This window comes from Maniola jurtina, chromosome 15, assembly GCF_905333055.1.
Source record: "Maniola jurtina chromosome 15, ilManJurt1.1, whole genome shotgun sequence".
NCBI classification, from domain to species: Eukaryota; Metazoa; Arthropoda; class Insecta; order Lepidoptera; family Nymphalidae; genus Maniola; species Maniola jurtina.
In genome coordinates this window covers 12,985,972-13,005,664 of record NC_060043.1, presented here as the reverse complement: position 1 = coordinate 13,005,664, position 19,693 = coordinate 12,985,972, and the positions used below count along the sequence as shown (strand labels likewise).

Sequence of the window (19,693 nt, the reverse complement as noted above, 5' to 3'; positions counted from 1 at the left end):
TTAGTTAACTACCTAGATGTATGTTTGTGTTCCAAATTCAATTCTAGTGATTGGGTATTTTTTTGTAGCGGCAACAATTTAACTTTGACAGATGTCTGATAAGTGATAATAAACGTCAACGTCAAACTTAATTTCAAAAATCCGTCACAAGTTTGCCGAATTTGTTTATCTTTTCTTTTTCAAAAGTATTTTTTTGATATAAAATGTTATGTATTAAAATCCTATGTTCAACAACCACTAGTCTACGAGTATCAATCCCTTAAGTGTCTGAATAAAATGATGATCCACAACCAAGTAGTTTTATCAAAAGTTAGCGTATTTTGGTGTTTATTATTTTTGGGTGAAATTGAAGGGAAAAATTGCAATTTCAATGTACAAATCGAACAGAAATTACTCAACGAAGGCTTTCACAGGTGATTAGATCTTCTTTTGAGTGAAATCGCTAATTTTTAGCGGCTTTAATGTACCTGAACATCAGTGTATGTTTCGAAATCTGGTGCGAGAACTCTACATCTAGCAGGCCAAAAGTCTCATAAAAATAAGTAAATATGTCCTTCACTATATTTTTGTCCATCTATCATTTTGGTCAGTAACCTTTAGAATAGTACTCTACCCATATGTACTTAATATGTGGCTGACTTGATAGATTTAGATCGCGAACTGCCTAAATAGCTGATGATCTAGAAAATAGATCTGGAGCCACCTACCTCCAACTTCAGCCCTCCTCACAGTGTACCTTGGGTATCCGCTCGGGTACTGCACACAGCTTGGGTACTGCATCACATACAGAAGTCATTGGCAATGTGTCATCAGCCCAACTTCCTTCCTTTTGCGTGATGGGCACTGCCATTTTGTTATTGAGTAAGTTTGTAGAGGTATATCACCTCTATTCTCTTCTCTTGTTTAGGAAACTATTAGAAACAAAATTCCATGCAGCTGCTATTTCAAACTACATTCAAATTTGGAATTCATTCGAAAGTCCTGCTGTTCTCTTGAGACTTCAAGAGCTTCATTCCTTTCCATATCACCATAGAGAACTGATCTCCAGTTTATATAGTGTGTTTCATCGAATAGTACCTATGGCGTTATGTTGGCTCCCCTGTCTGTTCAAGTCATTGGCACCATATTTGCATGAGATGACGCAGATTTTGTTTATTTTCATTTGATTTTCCTGAATGAATGAAATGAAAATAAACAAAATCTGCGTCTTCTCATGCCAATATGGTGCCAATGACCACCCAACAGACAGGGGAGCCAACATAACGCCATAGGTACTATTCGATGAAATGCACTATACACATCCAGTGTTGCAACACACCAATGGGTTTTGACTGATCAAAGGCATATAATAATAGTGTATTTCTCATAATAAGAGTATACATATTTTCCAGCATTATTCACAAGTCCATGGCATTTTAGTATAGGGAGTGAATAAATAAGTGTAATAGAGTTACAATTTGGAACTATAAGTCCACCTGTTGTTCACTTTTCTACACTATGTCCTGTTAGTCCTGCCCATTTCCATTTTTATTCAAGAGCATACTGAAGAGCTTGGCTTACTTTTTTTGTGAATGTCTATATGTCTATGTTTCTTAATAAAAATCCAGAATTTTCAACACACCATAAAAGAAGCATAATGAAGCTGAGAAGAATTGCAAAGATATTGTTCAAAAACAAATTGATCAACATATAAAAGATAGATAGATAGTAGACTTTATTGCACACAAAACAAGAAAAAACCAAGACAAAACAAGAAACTAGAAACTTAAAACATTTGTATGCAAAGACGGCCTTACTGCTTAAAGTAATCTCCACCAGGCAATCTTTGGCGAAAGCATTGCACAGTTGCTTATCATAAACTAAAAATGATTTCACATAGAATTTTTTGTGATTTTGTGGAGGTTGTAGCTTAAGTTTGCAAAGTGTAAGAGCTTGCAAAATTTGAGATCTCTTTTATATTAATTCCAGGAACCTAAGCATCAACATAGACTTTGCAAGTGACAGTGAAGAGGAAAGGTGGTTGTATGAAGACTGCATGGTGGGGATTGAGCAGACCCTACCAGCTGGGGTGTATGCCAGTCTTGATGACATTAATGATAATGGCTGCAAGAGTTTGGTATGTAAGTTTACTGAGTAATTTATTATTAATCAGTACCATATTACTTATGTGATTGTAAAGATTTTTTTTTGATATCAACTATGGAATAAACTTGGCCATGATAGCCTAGCCCTAGTGATTAAGACCTCCACTATAGCAATGTGAGGGACTTCAATTACTTTTATACATGGCATAATATTGTAAGTATATCAAATCTTTGAAAAGAGCAACCGCCATGTTTCTTGCTGGTTATTCTTATATACATATTACCTACGCAATTGAAGATTATGTAAATGATAAAAGAGCATGGAATTGAGATGCAGCTCGCTCCAGCAACATGGCATAGTATTGTTCCTATTGTTTTGACATATAAGCACATCTTTGAAAAGAGCAATCGCTGAGTTTCTTACTAGTTCTTCTCTCACTCTGAACCAGTGGTAGATGCTTTTGACGATTCAAAAGTACTTGTAAAAGTCTATTTGAAAAATACTTTGAATACAAATACTTTGAATTTGAATTTGTCCAGAATGTGTGTGAAGTCTGCCAGTCCACACTTGGTCAGTGTGGTAGGCCTTAACTTTTCTCATTCTGAGGGTAGACCTGTACTCAGTAGTGGGTCGATGATAGATTGATGATGATAACTTACCACAATTACATAACACATTCCTTGATTCTGATATGTCAATCAATTTGTTTTTCTTTTTTAAATTTATCATTTCATTCCAAGAAGAGACCCGTGCTTAGTAGTAGACTGGTGATGGGTTGATAATATATATATATCTCTTTCATATATTTCCAGATACACGCAATATTCAAAACACCAGTCAACATAGAGCTACCAGCCCAAAAGTCTGAGCCGCTCATCATACATTTGTTAAGTAAAGTAAGGGACTATAGAACGCATGTTTACATACCCGTGCATGCAAGGTACCACCATGCAACCACTGGTGGAGGGTTAGTATATAAATTTATTTATCTATACATGTAAAACAGTACTGAGACTGACTGAATGACAGTCTAAACTGGTAGACATAGAGATTTGATAAGAGGAAGTTTTATTTAAAAGTCTCATAGATAGCGAAGATAGGAATAAATAATTAATATATTATTAAATAAATAAATATCCTAAAATAAATATCCAAAAGTTATCAGATAAAATAAAATGATAATTTACAAACAGATAAGCTACCATAGTCCCGGGGGAACCAAGGAGTCAACCAATGTTTATGCTCCCTGGTTCCCAAAGACCCTTTCAGGCTTTTCAAATCCTGTGGGAACTCTTTAATGTTCTGGGATAAAAAGTAGCCTAGTATGTCACCCATGCAAAAAGTGCAATGATTGAAGGACAAACCATACCAAATAACGAGCCTATGAGTTTCCTAGCTTGACGATCCACGGCATCCAGAGTCGCTAGTTGGTACTTAGCGGAGCCATTGTAGACCTTGACTGCAGTACTCCTTGCACAGCCTGATTGTGCTTGATACAAAGTAATCAGTTGGCGCGGCCTAAAGTAAATAAATAAATAAATATTCTTTTATTTGGGACTATAGCTATAGCACAAACACAGTACACAGGATGAATACGAATGAAATACAAATACTAATACTAATAAATTAAACTTAAGTAGGTACCTTAATATTTACTTAAAACTTAACTTACTGAGTACTGCTTGACCATGTATTTTGCTTATTCCAGATTAGTCAGAAATGAGATACCAGTACCAAAGCTGTATCTCCTGTGCCCCGACAAGAAGTTGAACCAATGCGATGACCTGTACTTGGAAGTGACACGTGACAACAACTTTTGTGCTGAAGGTGTCTCCAAAGAAATATGCTCATGGAAAGAAATACCTACCATTATGGTACGTCAACTATTTATAGATGACTAGCTGATGCCCGCGACTTCGCCCGAGTGGATTTAGGTTTTTCAAAATCCCGTGGGAACTCTTTGATTTTCCGGGATGAAAAGTAGCCTATGTGCTAATCCAGGATATTATTTATCTCCATTCCTAATTTCAGCCAAATCCGTCAAGTAGTTTTTGCGTGAAGGAGTAACAAACATACACACAAACACACATACACACAAACTTTCGCCTTTATAATATTAGTGTGATTTAGGTGTAGGTTTGTAAATATCCTGCGGGAACTCTTTGAATTTTTTGTGATAAATAGTTATAGCCTACTGCCTGTGGTACGCCGAGCAGGCAGTCACCTGATGTTAAGTGATTACCGCCGCCCATGAACATTTGCAAGCACCCTCTGGAACCGCCAATGCGTTGCCAGCCTTTCAGGAATTTGTTGATCGGTCCTTTAAATATGCGTTGCATGTGCGTGGTTAAAAGAATCTGTCATAAGAACGGGCAGTCGAAGTGCACCAGACACCCAGGTGGTGAGGGTGAAATTGCTTACGGTGGCGTGCAGTGCGGTTGTAGAAAAGGGAAGGTGGAATGAGATTAAACAGCTCTTCAGAGCCATTATAAAGTGACATTGTAAGAACAAGTTAAAGGAAATAGAACAAATCCACGATCTTTTAACATTTACCTACATAATCTTCGATTGTGTAAATATGCTTTTCGAGAAGCATAGTTTTAATAGATTTTTTAGTCCAAAATAGAGTGCGTAATTTGGTTATAAAAGGTTATATTCATGCCCACAAACGACTTTTGGACTTTCCTGAGGCGCAGCGTGGGAGTCGTAAGCTTATTACGGTTTCTAGTTTGCTTATTATGCAGATCACCAATTTTTCTTTATCTAAGAATATTATTTTGTCTTTTCAATGAGCTACTTCCATGGCGGTATGTCATTGAGAACAGATAACAGTCGGGCTTTATTTTGATTTTTTCTGGTTTATTCCAGGTCACAGCGCCTATAACCTGGGACGTGCCAATCGGCAACACGGACCACTACCCCACAGTGGCGGCGGGCACTGCCATAGTCATCATAGCGGGCTCATTGTACCTTTTAAACGCTATACACCAGTACAAGACACAACTGCACAGAAATAAAAAGAAGTTATGAAAATACGTCGCTCGTGCTCATTTATAATGTCCCAAGTCAAAATGATATAAGATGAAAAATCTAGAATCTAAAGTGTAACTTTTTGCATGAAAATTCTGGAGGTAGCGGAAAACGAAGCAAAGGCCTATTAGAACATAAATGCGCGAGAATTTTAACATAATTCACTTTTACTCATATAAAATAACCAAGGAATAAAAACCTTAATTTGCTATAATCCGCACAAATCTGTACAAATGGTACAATATGCAGCAAGCGACATGCACCGCCCGCCCTTCCACTGCTAAGCACGCAGGAAAAGCAAGTCCCAAGTACCACCAGGCAACACCACACAAATCCACCAGAACACACTAGACGCAGTTTCGCTCTGACACCGGAGCATCCTCAGGAGACATAAACCTTACAATGCACAAGTAAAGTGCTTACAGATTTGCCTTTTTCAGCGGATTATAGCAAATCAAGGTTTTTATTCCTTGGATATCATCAGCTTCCGCAAAGTAAAGCCTGCTTCTATAAAAAATAAGTATGAATAAGTATAAAAAATAAGTAGGTAATATATGACTATGATACATCGCAGCTATACATGCAGTAATGTGTTTGCACCCTAAGAAAGCGCTAAAGTAGTAGAAACTGCTATGATAATATTTGTAGGCGCTCCGAAAAATATACATTGTATGAAATGAGCCTAACACAAGCAATAATGAAAACATTTTATGATAATATTAACAATTAACTGAGTAACATTTTTTTTTATTTAAGGAAGATTCAACAAATGGTGAAAGGAAAACCCAAAATCTTATATTTTCTACTTAGTGCCACCTGTCGTAAGAAGGTTGAATTAATAGACAGGAAAGCGCGGTGCAATGGAAAGTCTTCCTTCTTCCGGCAGAAAAGTAGTTCGTGGAATAGTGCCATCTATATTATATCAGTGCACCTATAAGTAAGCAAAATGTAATTTTCTTACTTTGTTCTTCTAGTTGCAGCAGCTGTTCAAAACTGAAATAGTAATGATCATAATATTTTTCTTGTTTTTTATGGTCTATTTATGTAAAGCTGCGGTCGCCGATAGTAAGAGGGTTCTGTTTATTTACATGCGGAATTCCTGTACTTGGGTATCATAGGCAATTGTAATCTCTTTGTGAAGTTGTCGTTTGACCGCAAAGCGCAGACGGGGGTCCGATGGCCCGGGTTAGAGATCGTTACTGGGGGACAATTACGCGCAGCCTGCGGTTCCGGTCGACAACCGCGGTGCCATGCGTCATGACCATAATTAATGATGGCGATGCAAAGCTCTATATACTATTGCTCTTGAGGTTCTCGTTCTACATATTTCGTTGAGATGCTGTTTATGCTGTTAGCATCTAATTAGGAACAAGGATGTGTCAGGACGTCTGGGAATGGATGTCGCGATTCGGGGAACCGCCGGCTCGGTCCGTCACCGCCGGGTCCGGCGGCGCACAGATATGGATTTAAGATTAACGAGGGCAGGTCGGACGGCGGGCGGCGGGCGGCGGCGGCGGGCGGCGTGTTTACGTGCGGGCGCGGGGCGGGCCGGGCGGCGCGCGGATCGATGCTGGGCGGGGCGCGCGGTGCGGGCGCGGGGCGGGGCTCGCGCGGCCGCCAGTCCGCCTCGGGGCCGCGTCCGCGCGGTCGTCGCCTGAGAGTGTCGTGCGGCGGACGGAGTGTCTCCGCGGGCTCCCGGCGGCGGCGGCGAGCCTCGCGCCGCCCGCCTCGATGCCGCGCGCGGCCGCAGCGCGCCCCCGCCCCGCGCCGTCGCCCGCCCCGCCCGGCGCCGCGCGCGCAGCGCCGCGCCCGCGCCGCCGCGCGCCCCGCGCCCGCGCCTGCGGCCCGTGTTCCTGTGGGCGCGCCAGCTCGACGGCACCGTGCAGGAGGTCCGCTGCGAGGACTACGACGCGCGCAACCGCCTCCGCATAGCGCGCACCGCCACCGGCTGGCGCGTCATCCCGCGCACCGAGATCTACAACGCGATCCGCGTGCCCCCGCCGCCCCCGCCTCCCCCGCGCGAGCGTCGCCGGCGCCGGCGCTGCGCCCGCTCCCGCCGCGCGCCCGAGCCCGCGCCCGCGCTGTGGCAGCCCGACCTGGAGTCGCACATCCCGTCGCACACCATCGCCGTGCCGCGCGCGCCCGCCGAGCCCACGCCGCTCGACAACCTGCTGGCCGTGGCCGAGCTGGAGTTCAACCAGCAGCTGGACGCGGCGCCCTACGCCTTCCTGCCGCCCGACGACGCGAGGGACGTCATGGCGTTCCAGCTCGGCGAGCCCAAGCCGCCCGAGGACGCGATGTACTTCGAGCGGAAGCCGCCGCCCGAGCGCGCCGACGAGTACGCGAGCGAGATCGCCCACAAGGATCTCTTCGACACCATCAGTGAAGTTCACTATCTGCCGGAGCTCGGTGGACCTCACGATGAGGAGTTGCTAGAATCGTTAGTGGAAAAAGGTTGTGAAGATAATCAAATCCTAGTCGACCAGGCCCTGGACAAGTTGAATCATCTCGTGCACGGAGCCGGCGAGTACAACGTAGAGGACGACATGCTCCTGAGCAACGCTCCAGTCTCGGATATCATAAACCGACTGGAGCAGACGCTCGAGTCGCCCGGACATAGCAGTATTACCGCAGCACAGGGTCTGCTGCACTTGCATCACATAGGAGATCACCTCTCCCAGGCGGATCATAGACAAGCCATCGAGCAGTCGTACATGTCGCAGGAAGTGTTCGTTCCGGAAGACGCGTCCCAGTGTCCGATGGAATCGTTGACTGCTGCTGCTAATGAGCTTCAGGAGATGAACGAGATGAACCACATAGGAGAATATGATGACAGTGCCGAGAAGAGGCTAGACGCCGACGTTGGAGATGTACACACCATGTGTGCAGAACAAGTACCTGATTCACTGGAGACTGATTCTGAGAAAACCTACCATGAGCTCCAATCGCAAGCCTTGCCCGATCAAAGTGAAATCAATACACCCACCCAGACCTCTGACGATGTCACCAGTAATGGGTGTTTACAAGTCTGTGAACAAATCTGCGGAAAGCCAGAAGATGAACAAACTATGGAAACCAACGAGGAGGAAGCTCAGAGAGTTACCGCTGAACAGACCACTCAAGATAATAGTAATTTCGACCACGATGGAGAAATGGCGAATGAAGATTTATTGCCTACAGATTTAAGTATAAAGAACGTTGAAAAATCTGTAGCGCCTCTAATACTTCCGTGTGACAGTGACACGCCTCACCTTGAAGACAACGTATCCGTGAAAAGCGACGAGCAGCCTAGAGACCTAACGGTGCACAGGCGGCTGCCCACTCCGCATGCGTCACCGCGAAGGACAGAAGTGCCTCGCGCGCCGTCGAGGGAGTCGGATGCGATGCAATCCCCACAACCCAGCGGGATTCCCGCCGTGCCCTCGTCACCAGAAATTTTCACGATGCCTCTGACTAAAAGCAAACAAACGTTGTTCTTGGAAACACTGCTCTCGTCTCCCTCACCTAAAATGTACACCTCAGAAGTAACAATAACGAAACAGCAATGTGAGCCACTGAACCTTGGGAAACATCGGAAATCTGCCAGCCCCACTGTCTCTAGTTGCTCGGACGAAATGAAGAAATTGAACAAAGAATTCGGTGAACCTCAAGAAAAAAAAATGAGGCGCGAATCCAGCGAAGAATTAGCGAAAGTGAGCAAAGTGTTTAAGACGGAAGATCAAATAGCCAAAAAACCTGAGCTGAAAGTTGTCAAATCACCCATGGATGAAACTACGCCGCTTAAACAGTTGCTAGCCTTAAAATCAAATCCCGAATTGAACATTCCAGATCCTCTATTAGTTCCTAAAGATAAGCTAAATTCTATTCTTGTAGCACCGGGCAGGGAGATACCGGCGTTGCTGTTACAGAGGCCGGAGCTGAGGTTACCGCAAGCGTTCGCTTTCCCGGCCGTCTTACAGGATCCAGATATACTGGTCGTATCATTATCGCAATTAGAAACTATTTTAGAGAACGAGGAGTTGAAATCTCCATCACCGAAACCTCCAAAGGACAAGGAGCCTAAAACTGTCACGTCGTCCAAGAACTCTGTTAGTATAGAGAAATCCGGCACGCCGCTGCCCGATCAAACTAGTCAACCTAAACCTATACCCTCGATGGATGCTCTTGCGGGTGACATAGATGCTGCCACGTCGGCTGCGCTCAACCAAATGCTGTGGTTACCGTATTTAAGTCAACTAGAGGCGATGGCAGCTTGTTCTCAAAACATGGATTTTCTAAAAGCTTTAAACTCTGCAGGATACACTGGACAAAATTATCCAGACCTGTCCCAAATGTTCAACCATTCTAATCGCTTTATGGGCGCGGGTGGTTTTCCTATGATGCCACCTATGGATTACGACAATCGATTGCAGTTTGCGATGTGGCAAGAAGCGATGTCGCATGCGAACTCCCAGAGATCCAAGCAAGGGGCAATGGCGGAGCAGATGAAGGAGCTATCCAAATCCACTGACGTCCAGAACCCATACGTACATTCCACGAAGAATCATCCGAGTAAAACACATTCCTCTGCCCGGACGAGTCCGATAGCGCATAATTACAATAACCAGCGGTCGATGGCTCACAACCCGTTTCTACAGGGCATGTACCCGGGCATGAATCCGAACATACGGCCGAATATGCCTCTTCCCGGGTTGCAAATCCCGTATTTCAATCCTCAAATGATGGGGAACCAGCGGTCGCCGCGCACCGGACAGCAGAAGAGTCCGAGCTCGCCTTACTACCCGAACAACAACTACTTGCAGTCGGTGAAACAGTCGGAGAGTCACAATCACCAGCGGAGTTCCTCGCAAGAGTCTCCGAGGCCGAGGATAAGTGTGAAGTCGTTGCACAATCTCCTGGAGCCTTCAGCGGCGGCTGCGTCCGGGGTCGGGTCTTCGCGCCGGGGCTCTGCCACTCCTACGTCAGTGATGGGGCGAAGGAGAGACGAGCCCGAGGTGGGGAGCACCACGCCGCTGGGAGAGCCTCCGCCGCACATGCCTCCTCATCCGCACGACCCTTCATCGTTCCACCTATGGCACCCCCTGTTTGGCAAGTGAGTTTTAATATTATAGGCTACAATCACATTATACAGTTTACTCTCATATTTATTTGAAGAACAGATTTTTCAATTGCCAATTAATTTTTAACTAAGACAGACAATTCAGGTTTTCAACATTTTCGTATTAGAAATCTGTGAAAACGTTCAAATCGATAGAAAAATCAGCCTTAAGTCTAATCAAGTCTTATCACAGCTAATTGAATTTTCTTTAAAAAACTATACTTCATTACCTACGCGTAGGTATCTTGATAATTAATGAGAATGGACTGCATTAATTCTTAAATAATGCTTTTCAGACGTCTCAAAATTCCTTCGACGGTCAAAAAATCAAATTATCATTCATTCGATCATCAATCATTTTCACTACTAGATTATATTAGGGTTCTAGTTTCATCAAAGCTCTCTGAATTTTCACGTAATTTAATGCGTAGGTATCTCGCAAACAAAATTCGATTGGACTGATTTATTGCATTTCAAGTTGTTAAATAAGTTATCATGTTTTCAGGTTCAGTTACATTTTATTACCTAATACCTACGGCATTTTGTAAAGCCATAATTTCCTTTTATGGATGGAACATTAAACCGTAATATTAAGAGGGGTCTCTCCGTCACTCGTTCCATACAAACGTAGTTCCAATTTCATTTGAATACTAAGCAACCAAAGTCCATGAAATTTTGCAGACATATTCTAGAAACTAATATCTATGCCTGGGGTTTCCCAAATTTCTGTTAAAATATCGGTTTCATAGTTACGCGGTCTTTAAAATTTACATACAAACCTTTGAGCCCCTGTAATTTTAAAACTACATATTTTTAGAAAAATCTAAAATATCACAGGTACAGATATTAGTTTCTAGAATATGTCTGCAAAATTTCATGGACTTAGTTTGCTTAATATTCAAATGAAATTGGAACTACGATTGTATGGAGTAAGTGATGGAGAGAGCTCTGTTAACAGGAAAACTCAACAATATTATTATGAACTTAAATAGAAATCTGTTTGAAAATGGGAACTTTTCGAGGACCTTTTCCTTTATAAAAAGCAGTACTGTAAAATTCTTTCAAATATAAAATCCGTTGTGGTATAAAATAGCAAATTCTTAAAATATATTATTTTAAATACATCATGCGGAATTTTGTAAACGTGAAAATATTAGGAAAGCGAAATATCTGCGCGAACAAAACGCCGACAAGAGTTATCACGGTTTTCGCGTAGATTTGTACATAGCCTTAGGCGCAAGGCACACCGGCAGAGCTGAGGCGAGTGTCTTGATGGCGGGTAATTATAATTCGTAAAAATCCATACCCCCTTAGTTCGAATACCAATTTCAAGGTATGCCAACATACATAAATTAAGTTCAACTTCAAGTCGTTATCAAAAAAAGTCGGCTCTGCTAGACTCCGTCTGTTTGCGCTAGCCCTCAGGCGTGTATACGTAATAAAATGTTTTTGCTTTTAGCAATTCAATATCCATTATGCCTTTGCAAAAATGTTAATTTTTGGGAACATTTTGCAACGATTTCCTTGAAATAATAGGCGATGTCATATTTATTAACATAACAATCGCCAAGCAAAATACCTATACCTACCAACAACACAGGTCATTATTAATGTATGGAGATTTTGCGCATACATTTTACATGCAACGTAACATAATATTACTTATTTCTTTTCTATTCCATATACCTACCTACCTATTAGGAATCCTAATTAGGATGACTCCCTGGCTCAGTGATGCACTGTGGACTTATAAGTGGGGTTTTGGATTAAATTCTTGTAGGGGCAAAGTTTATATTTTAAGTAGTATTCTAATTTGTTTTTTTACAAGTATACCTTTGCCAGATTTTCCTCTTCGCATAGTACCTAGGAATTATAGAAAAAAAATCAAAATAAATGCTTCGCCATTTTATTAATAAAACAGAAAATAACGAATGCTAAAATTACACGGCTTATGTTGTTCTCGGAAAGAGGAAAATGATGTTTGTTAAATGTAGAGTTCGCATCCATCTTGTTTTCCTCGGATATTTTCCGGACAACGCAACAGTCTGTATGTACAGTCAAAGGCCGAAACTCGTTTAGCACTTTAATGATCATATTCGCGTGGCACAGTTATGCACATGCTTTAGGTGCATGTGGCGTGCTTTTAGAAAAGGTCATCAGTGCGACAGGTTTTTGATGCAATAATGTCGCGGAGTTGCTAATCGAATTCTGAGGCCGACCGTACTTTGCACTGCTGGTCGCACGGCTGGTTGTGATAGGCTAGGTAAAGTAGTGTTCGTGTTGCAACAATGCATTGTAGCTAATAGTGAGAGTCGGACAATCAGAAGTTAATTAACAGGGTTAGAATCATGTTAGAAGTCATTTTGTATGGACTAAACACATCTTGTGAGCCCGTGTGCGACAACAATTGCGATTGTAATAATGATTGATGCTGGTTTTCCGGGATCTACGTACAGATTTAGTTAACTCTCTCACTCTCTATAGGCAGAGAGAACTAGAGTGAGGAAACTCTTGGTTTGATCCTGAATCGACGATGATGTCAAACATTAGACTATGGGTGACGTGAATTCAAAGAAAAATAGGCGATTCATAGGTTACCTAGCGTCAAATCTGGGAACATTTGACGCCTGCCAGTGACTTCGAAGCCTCTGTCTGTGTCGTGAATAATTGTGCTATTGCCTAAAATGTAATTTTGGCCATTAGCATAATTATTCCGTTTTCAGGAATTGGACCAGAACTTCCATACGATATGGCAACCCTACACCGTACGGATTACGTCAAGAAAAAACTTTCATTTAAACCACCCCTTTCAAATGGACAAAGTTTTCCGACCCTTTGCACCCACGCGCTTTAACTCCCTCGCGTTAAAAAGAATTAAAATTCAAACAAGTACGTACCTATTACTTAGTTAGCGAGCGCTTTGGAAAAGTGAATTGGGTATTTTTTATGTATTAAGCCTTGGAAAACCATGGTATACTTTTCATTTTTTTTTTGAGAAAAGGGTTGAACCGTTGCCCACCCTTCGGAATATTCTTGTATTTACCTACGTCCTGTATTGTAGGAAAAAACTGGCCAAGTGCGAGTCAGACTCGCGCACCGAGGATTCCGTACTCGGGTATTTTTTTCGAAATTTTGCACTATAAAACAAAAACTATTATGCATAAAAATAAATAAAAAACAATTTTAGAATGTACAGGTAAAGCCCTTTCATATACTCGGTATAGTTATCTTACTTTGAAAATTGAATTATGTATTATTGAATTAATTTTATTTGTGATTGTAACCACAAATTCACGGTTTACGGATTTTTCCCTTTACTTGTGCTTTAAGACCTACCTACCTGCCAAATTTCATGATTGAAGTAGGTATAAGTTTTCTTGACAGACACGACAGACAGGCGGACAAACAGCAAAGAGATTCTATAAGGGTTCCTTTTTGAGGAACGGAACCCTAAAAAGAACATAATATTTATCTTGTTTGATGATCCGGAACCCTTCGTGCACGAGTCCGACTCGCACTTGGCCGATTTTTATTTTGTTGCGATAAAATTTGACCTAAGGTTGACGAGTAGGTATTGTCATGTAAAATCTGTATATTGCATGTCTGTAAATCTTGCCATATCTAATCTATGATGAAAACTTGAATATGTCTGATTTCGACTATAATTGGGTACTATAAATCATTAGGTACCTATTTCACGATCTGATACGTATATTACCAGTTTGACATTTACGTGGAAATACCTATTTCCAACCTAACATAATGCCCTAATGCCTATACTTTTGATTGCCCAATTTACGTCGATAACAAAAATAATAGCAACCGACAATTAAGTACCTAGTATTAGGTTGAGTTAGTTAGATAGTTGCTTAAAAACACAAAACTCTGAAAAATTTGAGTTGTAATATGTCCAGGATCGAACCCTTGACCTCTCGACGCGCGACGTTTTACTGGGCTACTACAGTACTACTGCCTAATCATTTTGCCTAAATCAGGAAAGTCACATTTCTCATTAAAAACTCTCTTTTTGAGATATTTTGGTTCTAAAATTAGCTTCTCTGACCGCCTAACCCAGTTTGACTAATTCTGGATGTTCTGGATATAGAAATTAGTTGAAAGGTTGACTGTGTCAGTCCAGTCTACCTAGATATTTTGTCAGAATTAGAGAAGTCACATTTCTGATTTGGAACTCTAATTTCGTCAGTAAACTGTCTAAATCGAGTGTGTCTGAGTCTGACCCAATTTATTTTGGATGCATATATTATTTGATTAAAAAGTGATTATTTGATCCACTAATATTATAAATGCGAAAGTGTGTCTGTCTGTCTGTCTACTAGCTTTTCACGACTCAACAGTTTAACCGATTTTGATGGGTGCGGAGTTAGCTTTCATCACGAGGAAGGACATAGCTACTTTTTATCCCGGAAAATCAAAGAGTTCCCACGAGATTTTTGAAAAACTAAATCAACGCGAATGAAGTCGCGGGCTTCACCTAGTGCTAAATAAAAACACATTTTAGTTCACTGATTAAAAATGTATCGTGTCACTCTATATTTTGCCAGAATTCATCTAGTCACAGATTTGCGACTCTATTTTCGTTTGGATTTCCTAAAATGATTCTGTCTGACCGCCTGACCTAGGTTAACCTAAAATCAGAGTTAAGAAATAGTGTCTATTATTGGTTGATGCCTGTCCGAAAGCAGAAATCTGTCGTGCCATCCATTAGGAATATTTATGCTTGTCCCATTTTGGAGGCGAGACACGACTGGTTGGATGTGAAATAGGACCTATCTTTATACAAATCTAAATCTTATGTACCGGGCAACGCGATGTTCAACGGCGTTTCTAGCTACGGTCAACGTACAACGGCATTCGCAATGCCATTTGGCGTTAGACGGTTTTAACCCCAGTTCAATGGGCGTAAAACGTTGACCGTTCAAGTGTAGCCACTCAGTTTAACGCGTTGGTCATCGCGATAATTATGGCGTTGGACATTGAACTGTAGCCGCACCATTATAGGTCCATGATCTAAATTAAACTTTTCTTTCTAGCAGACCGATCTGAAGATGCCTATTCACTCTTGACTCGAAGGTACCTGTATGCATTCAGGATGCTAATGCACTGTAATGCATTCAGGATGCTAATGGGCCTGCCTCGTTACTGCAGCGCGTCGGGTATGTTCGCGGATGCGCATGTGAATTGCTTTTATACTACCATGCGTAAGCGGTGCACATCCCTGGTGCGCAGGGTACGTACGGGCTAGTTCCAATGTCATCCTGAGGGCACTTGCTGACAGGTTTGATTGTACCTGAACCATTGTCATATGGTGCACGTGCTGACTAATCAAGCCTGTCTTAGATATAGTATTAGGATTAAGTAATTAGATAAGTATAAGATCACTAACATTAGTTTAAAGTGTGTTATTACTAACAATTATTATGATCAATTTTATGGTCGAAGTAAAGGATTTTTATTTTTATTTTATTTTTGTATTAAAAGTGGAAGGGAAAACTGATGTCGGAAGTGCGCTCCATATCCTAACCTAGCGGTTTGAATTAGAAACGAGGAGGCAAATCGCTTCATTCGTGGCCGTGGAATTTTGACTACGAACATGTGCAGACCTTGGCGATGCCTTGCGGAACGTTATTAGGTTTTTGCAGTTTTAATCATCAAGGATCACAATGTTCGTCCCATGATTCCGGTTTTCACTGCTAATGGCTCAATTGTGGCTATACCTACTTAGCTGAATGTAACCGTGCGGCGTGGCTAATTTTATGATGTAATGACCTTTGTTTGGTTACACATACATATAGCTAGACTAGTTCATGCCCGCGACTTTGTCCGCGTGGACAATACAACAAACCCTTATTTTAACCTCGTGCCTAGGCATTTTCAAAAACCCTTTGTAATTATATTCCTTTGTATGTATATTCGCAATGGAACTTAATTTTTATGGTCTATAAAAAAATCACATTTGAAAATAGCGCCAAACAGCCGCCGTATTTTTTTTTTTTGCAAAAAAATTATATCCAGTCTCACTCGGCATGATGTAAATATTGTAATGATACCCCCCATACATCCGAATTTGTTTGGCAATTTAGAAGTTGTGGTGGAATAAAGAAACTAACATACTTACATGAATCCTGAAAACATACCCACTTATAGGTACTTCTTTTTTAGGGCAGTTGTGTAAAATGGCTTTGGTTATTTCATTATACCGTGGTAACAATATACCAACTAACACCTGTGTCTAATAGATTTCAGGGTATCTAAGTACTAGACTAGATTACAGTGTTTTTATTGATTACTTCTATGACCTTATCACAAAAATAGATTTTAATATGTGTATAATACGACGTGGCTAGAAGCGGTTGGGCCATCAATATTGTAAGATATCTATCTATATAAAAAAAATATGACTGACTGACTGACTGATCTATCAAGAACCCGCTAGTTTAGAAACTTGTGACAGTAGTTTCCTTTTGTATGACATGTGTACTTCCTTAAATGTTGTTTGGAGATACTACCCTAAAAGACTTAAAAAGCGTCTAAGTTTGAATGAAAATCTATCTTTTTTCAAGTTGCATCCATGAAAAGTGAAAATGGTATTCAAGATATCGGATGAAAATGAAGAAATATGTTGGTGCCTAGTTACATAATTTTTGGAACTTTTTGGAAGGCTGGGCCGCGTTCAGGAACCATCGAGGTGTCTTCTCGTCCAAAATTCCTCAGTGCTTAAAGGCCAGTTTTTGAACACTAGTCGATGCCCGCGACTTCGCCCGCGTGGATTTAGGTTTTTCGAAATCCCGTGGGAACTCGTTGATTTTCCGGGATAAAAAGTAGCCTATGTGCTAATCCAGGATACTTTCTATCTCCATTCCAAATTTCAGCCAAATCCGTCCAGTAGTTTTTGCGTGAAGGAGTAACAAACACACACACACACACACACACACACACACACACACACACACACACACACACACACACACACACACACACACACACACACACACACACACACATACAAACTTTCGCCTTTATAATATTAGTGTGATTGCGTGTTGCTAGTGATTATGGATTCGGGAGATGGTCGCTAAGTCAGCCTCGATAGCTCAACGGTTGAGGAGGTTGAGCTCCTCAACGTCGTCGTTGAACCGTCGACCCGCTCGTCGACGACGAGCGGGTCGACGGTTCAAACCCCCCCGTTGCACTATTGTCGTATTCACTCCTGGCACAAGCTTTACGCTTAGTTGGAGGAGAAAGGGGAGTATTAGTCATGATTAGCACGGCTAATATTCTTTAAAAAAAACTATACTTATAAGAAAGTTCAGGGTCACTCAGCTGGCGATCGATGGAAAGAGCTATGCTTGGAGTTTCTCTACATGATCAAATCAGAAATAAGGAGATCCATAGGAGAACCAGAATAACCGACAGCTCAACGGGTTGCGAAGCTCAAGTGGCAATAAACAGGGCAAATAGTTCAAAAAACCGATAGAAATTGGGGTCCCAAGGTGTTATAATGGCGACCTTGAAATGGAAAGCGCAGCGTTGGAAGACTCCCCACTAGGTAAACAGACGACATCAAGCAAGTTGCAGCGAGCCTCTGGATTCAGGCGGTGCAAGAATAGAATAGAATAGCATAGACTTTTACAAGTGCTTTTGAATCGTTCCACCACTTCGAACCACTGGTTCAGAATGCCGTTCCTACCGAGAAGAACCAGCAAGAAACTCGGCGGTTGCTCTTTTCAATTCACAAATCTCTGTACAAGCAATTGCTGCCCCGCGCATTGCTGGAGCGAGTCAAGACCATGGCGTGTGAAAGTCCTTACAAGAGACCAATGTCCAGCAGTGGACATTGGTCTCTTGTAAGTATCAATAAATTGATATTAATGATGAAGATCCCTAAAAGATTGTCGGAAACTCCATTCGAGCGAAGCAGGGGTAGATTAGCTAATGTAAGATAATTGCAAAGAAATTACACCTTATAATAAATTCAGAAAGGACAGTAAAGTGTTGTTTGAAGTCTGAATATAGGTCACGATTCAAAACAGTAGGTACATTATAATTCAGTGCTCAAAACCTAGTTATTATACGTAAGTGCCCTCTTTGTCCTATCACTCATATTCAGTGCCAATATTCATTTACTATTAACGACTAACCCTTTCTTTTTTATTCACTATAGGCAAGCGCTTGACCACAATCACACCTGATGGAAAGTGATGATGTGGTCTAAGATGGGACGCGTTTACCTAGAAGGTGTCTGTCTATTCACTCTTGTTTATTATTATTATTTTTAAACTAGCTTTTTTCCGAATAGCGACTCGTGAATCTGGGTTATTTAGAGATACGCTGGAATTTCTCAAAATTCTTTCTTAGTGGAGGTCTACGTTATACGGAATACCTGAATTGCATCAATTTTTTAGAATTCCGTCCAAAAGAGAAAAACCGGCCAAGTGCGAGTCGGACTCGCGCACCAAGGGTTCCGTACTCGGGTTTTTTTTTTGACATTTTGCTCGATAAATCAATGGATCGATTATGAGTTACAAACAGACTGCTTAATCGCAACCCATCCCTAGAGACTTTGTAATAAGTATAATTAATAGCAAATCGATGTAAAACTTTGTAACTAAGCACCTTACATTATAAAGCATATAATGATAATTTAAAATTCCTCTCCAAGGCCCTCGGTTACGTCCGTGCAAGGTCTGGTCAAACAGCGCGCGGGGAAACGTATCAAACGTAGACTGGGTATAGATTGGCCACTATTGCCTGAGCAGTTGCTTCTTTTTACCCGACTGCAGCAAAGCCAAAAGGAAGGGTTATGATTTTAGCAGTCTATGTATGAAATATGAATGTATATGTTCCACCGTAGCGCCTAAACTACTGGGCCGATTTTGATGAATGAATTGTCAATTGATTTGATTGTTGTAAAGTTCCGGGTGACATTGGCTATATTTTATGCGAAAAAGTTGACCAAACAGATTTAACCTCCAAAAAAGTCTCCAATTTTTTTTTTTTGCTATTGTATCGAGTGGAATGTCTAATGAAAGAGAAGAACATTTAAATATACCAAGTGACAGAAAAACAATTTTACTATAACATTTCAGCGGTTATCAAGACGGTCGTAGTCAGGTTTTAGATTCAGCATTATCTAGATTCAGATTTTTCAGATTTGAGATAGCATGCTGAAATGATGCTTTTAAACAAAAATGGTTATTTTTTTTAAACCCTGATAGATCATACTGTAACGTTCAAATCTGCCACGCTGCTGGGGTGTCGCGCTCTGTTTGCCCAGGCCTTAAGTATGTACTAATAAAGGTATAAATTATTCAGGCAGCCTAAATGGTAGAACCTATAAACGTATACAGTGCCTGCGCCTAGTCGTGGGAAGCCGCCATTTTGTCTTTATTTCCATGTTCTGCGATCTTAACTTTATTTTAAACAAATCAATAGTTTTGTTAGGTTCGGCACTGTGGAACG

General features: G+C 41.4%; 2 protein-coding genes across 2 annotated transcripts in view; both read left to right on the top strand.

The window, feature by feature from the left end:
• Positions 1-126: 126 nt before the first annotated feature.
• On the top strand, positions 127-5,120 carry LOC123872754 (phosphatidylinositol-glycan biosynthesis class X protein). Its single transcript, XM_045917272.1, has 5 exons — positions 127-413; positions 1,969-2,116; positions 2,898-3,052; positions 3,794-3,959; positions 4,954-5,120. Exons 1-5 carry the CDS (start codon positions 277-279, stop codon positions 5,113-5,115), a joined length of 768 nt encoding a protein of 255 aa, XP_045773228.1. The 5' UTR covers positions 127-276; the 3' UTR covers positions 5,116-5,120.
• A 1,759-nt stretch (positions 5,121-6,879) lies between these two features.
• Positions 6,880-19,693, top strand: part of LOC123872738 — a 114,428-nt gene continuing 101,614 nt past the window's right edge. Inside the window, exon 1 of the mRNA XM_045917251.1 lies at positions 6,880-10,207. Coding sequence (XP_045773207.1) covers positions 7,371-10,207 — 2,837 coding nt within the window. The 5' untranslated portion in view covers positions 6,880-7,370. The remainder of the gene's footprint in view (positions 10,208-19,693) is intronic.

Coding starts and splice junctions, on each gene's coding strand:
- LOC123872754 (XM_045917272.1), top strand. CDS start 277: ATGATGATCCACAACCAAGTAGTTTTATCAAAAGTTAGCGTATTTTGG. Junction 2,117..2,897: donor ATAATGGCTGCAAGAGTTTG/GTATGTAAGTTT, acceptor ATATATTTCCAG/ATACACGCAATATTCAAAAC. Junction 3,053..3,793: donor CATGCAACCACTGGTGGAGG/GTTAGTATATAA, acceptor TGCTTATTCCAG/ATTAGTCAGAAATGAGATAC.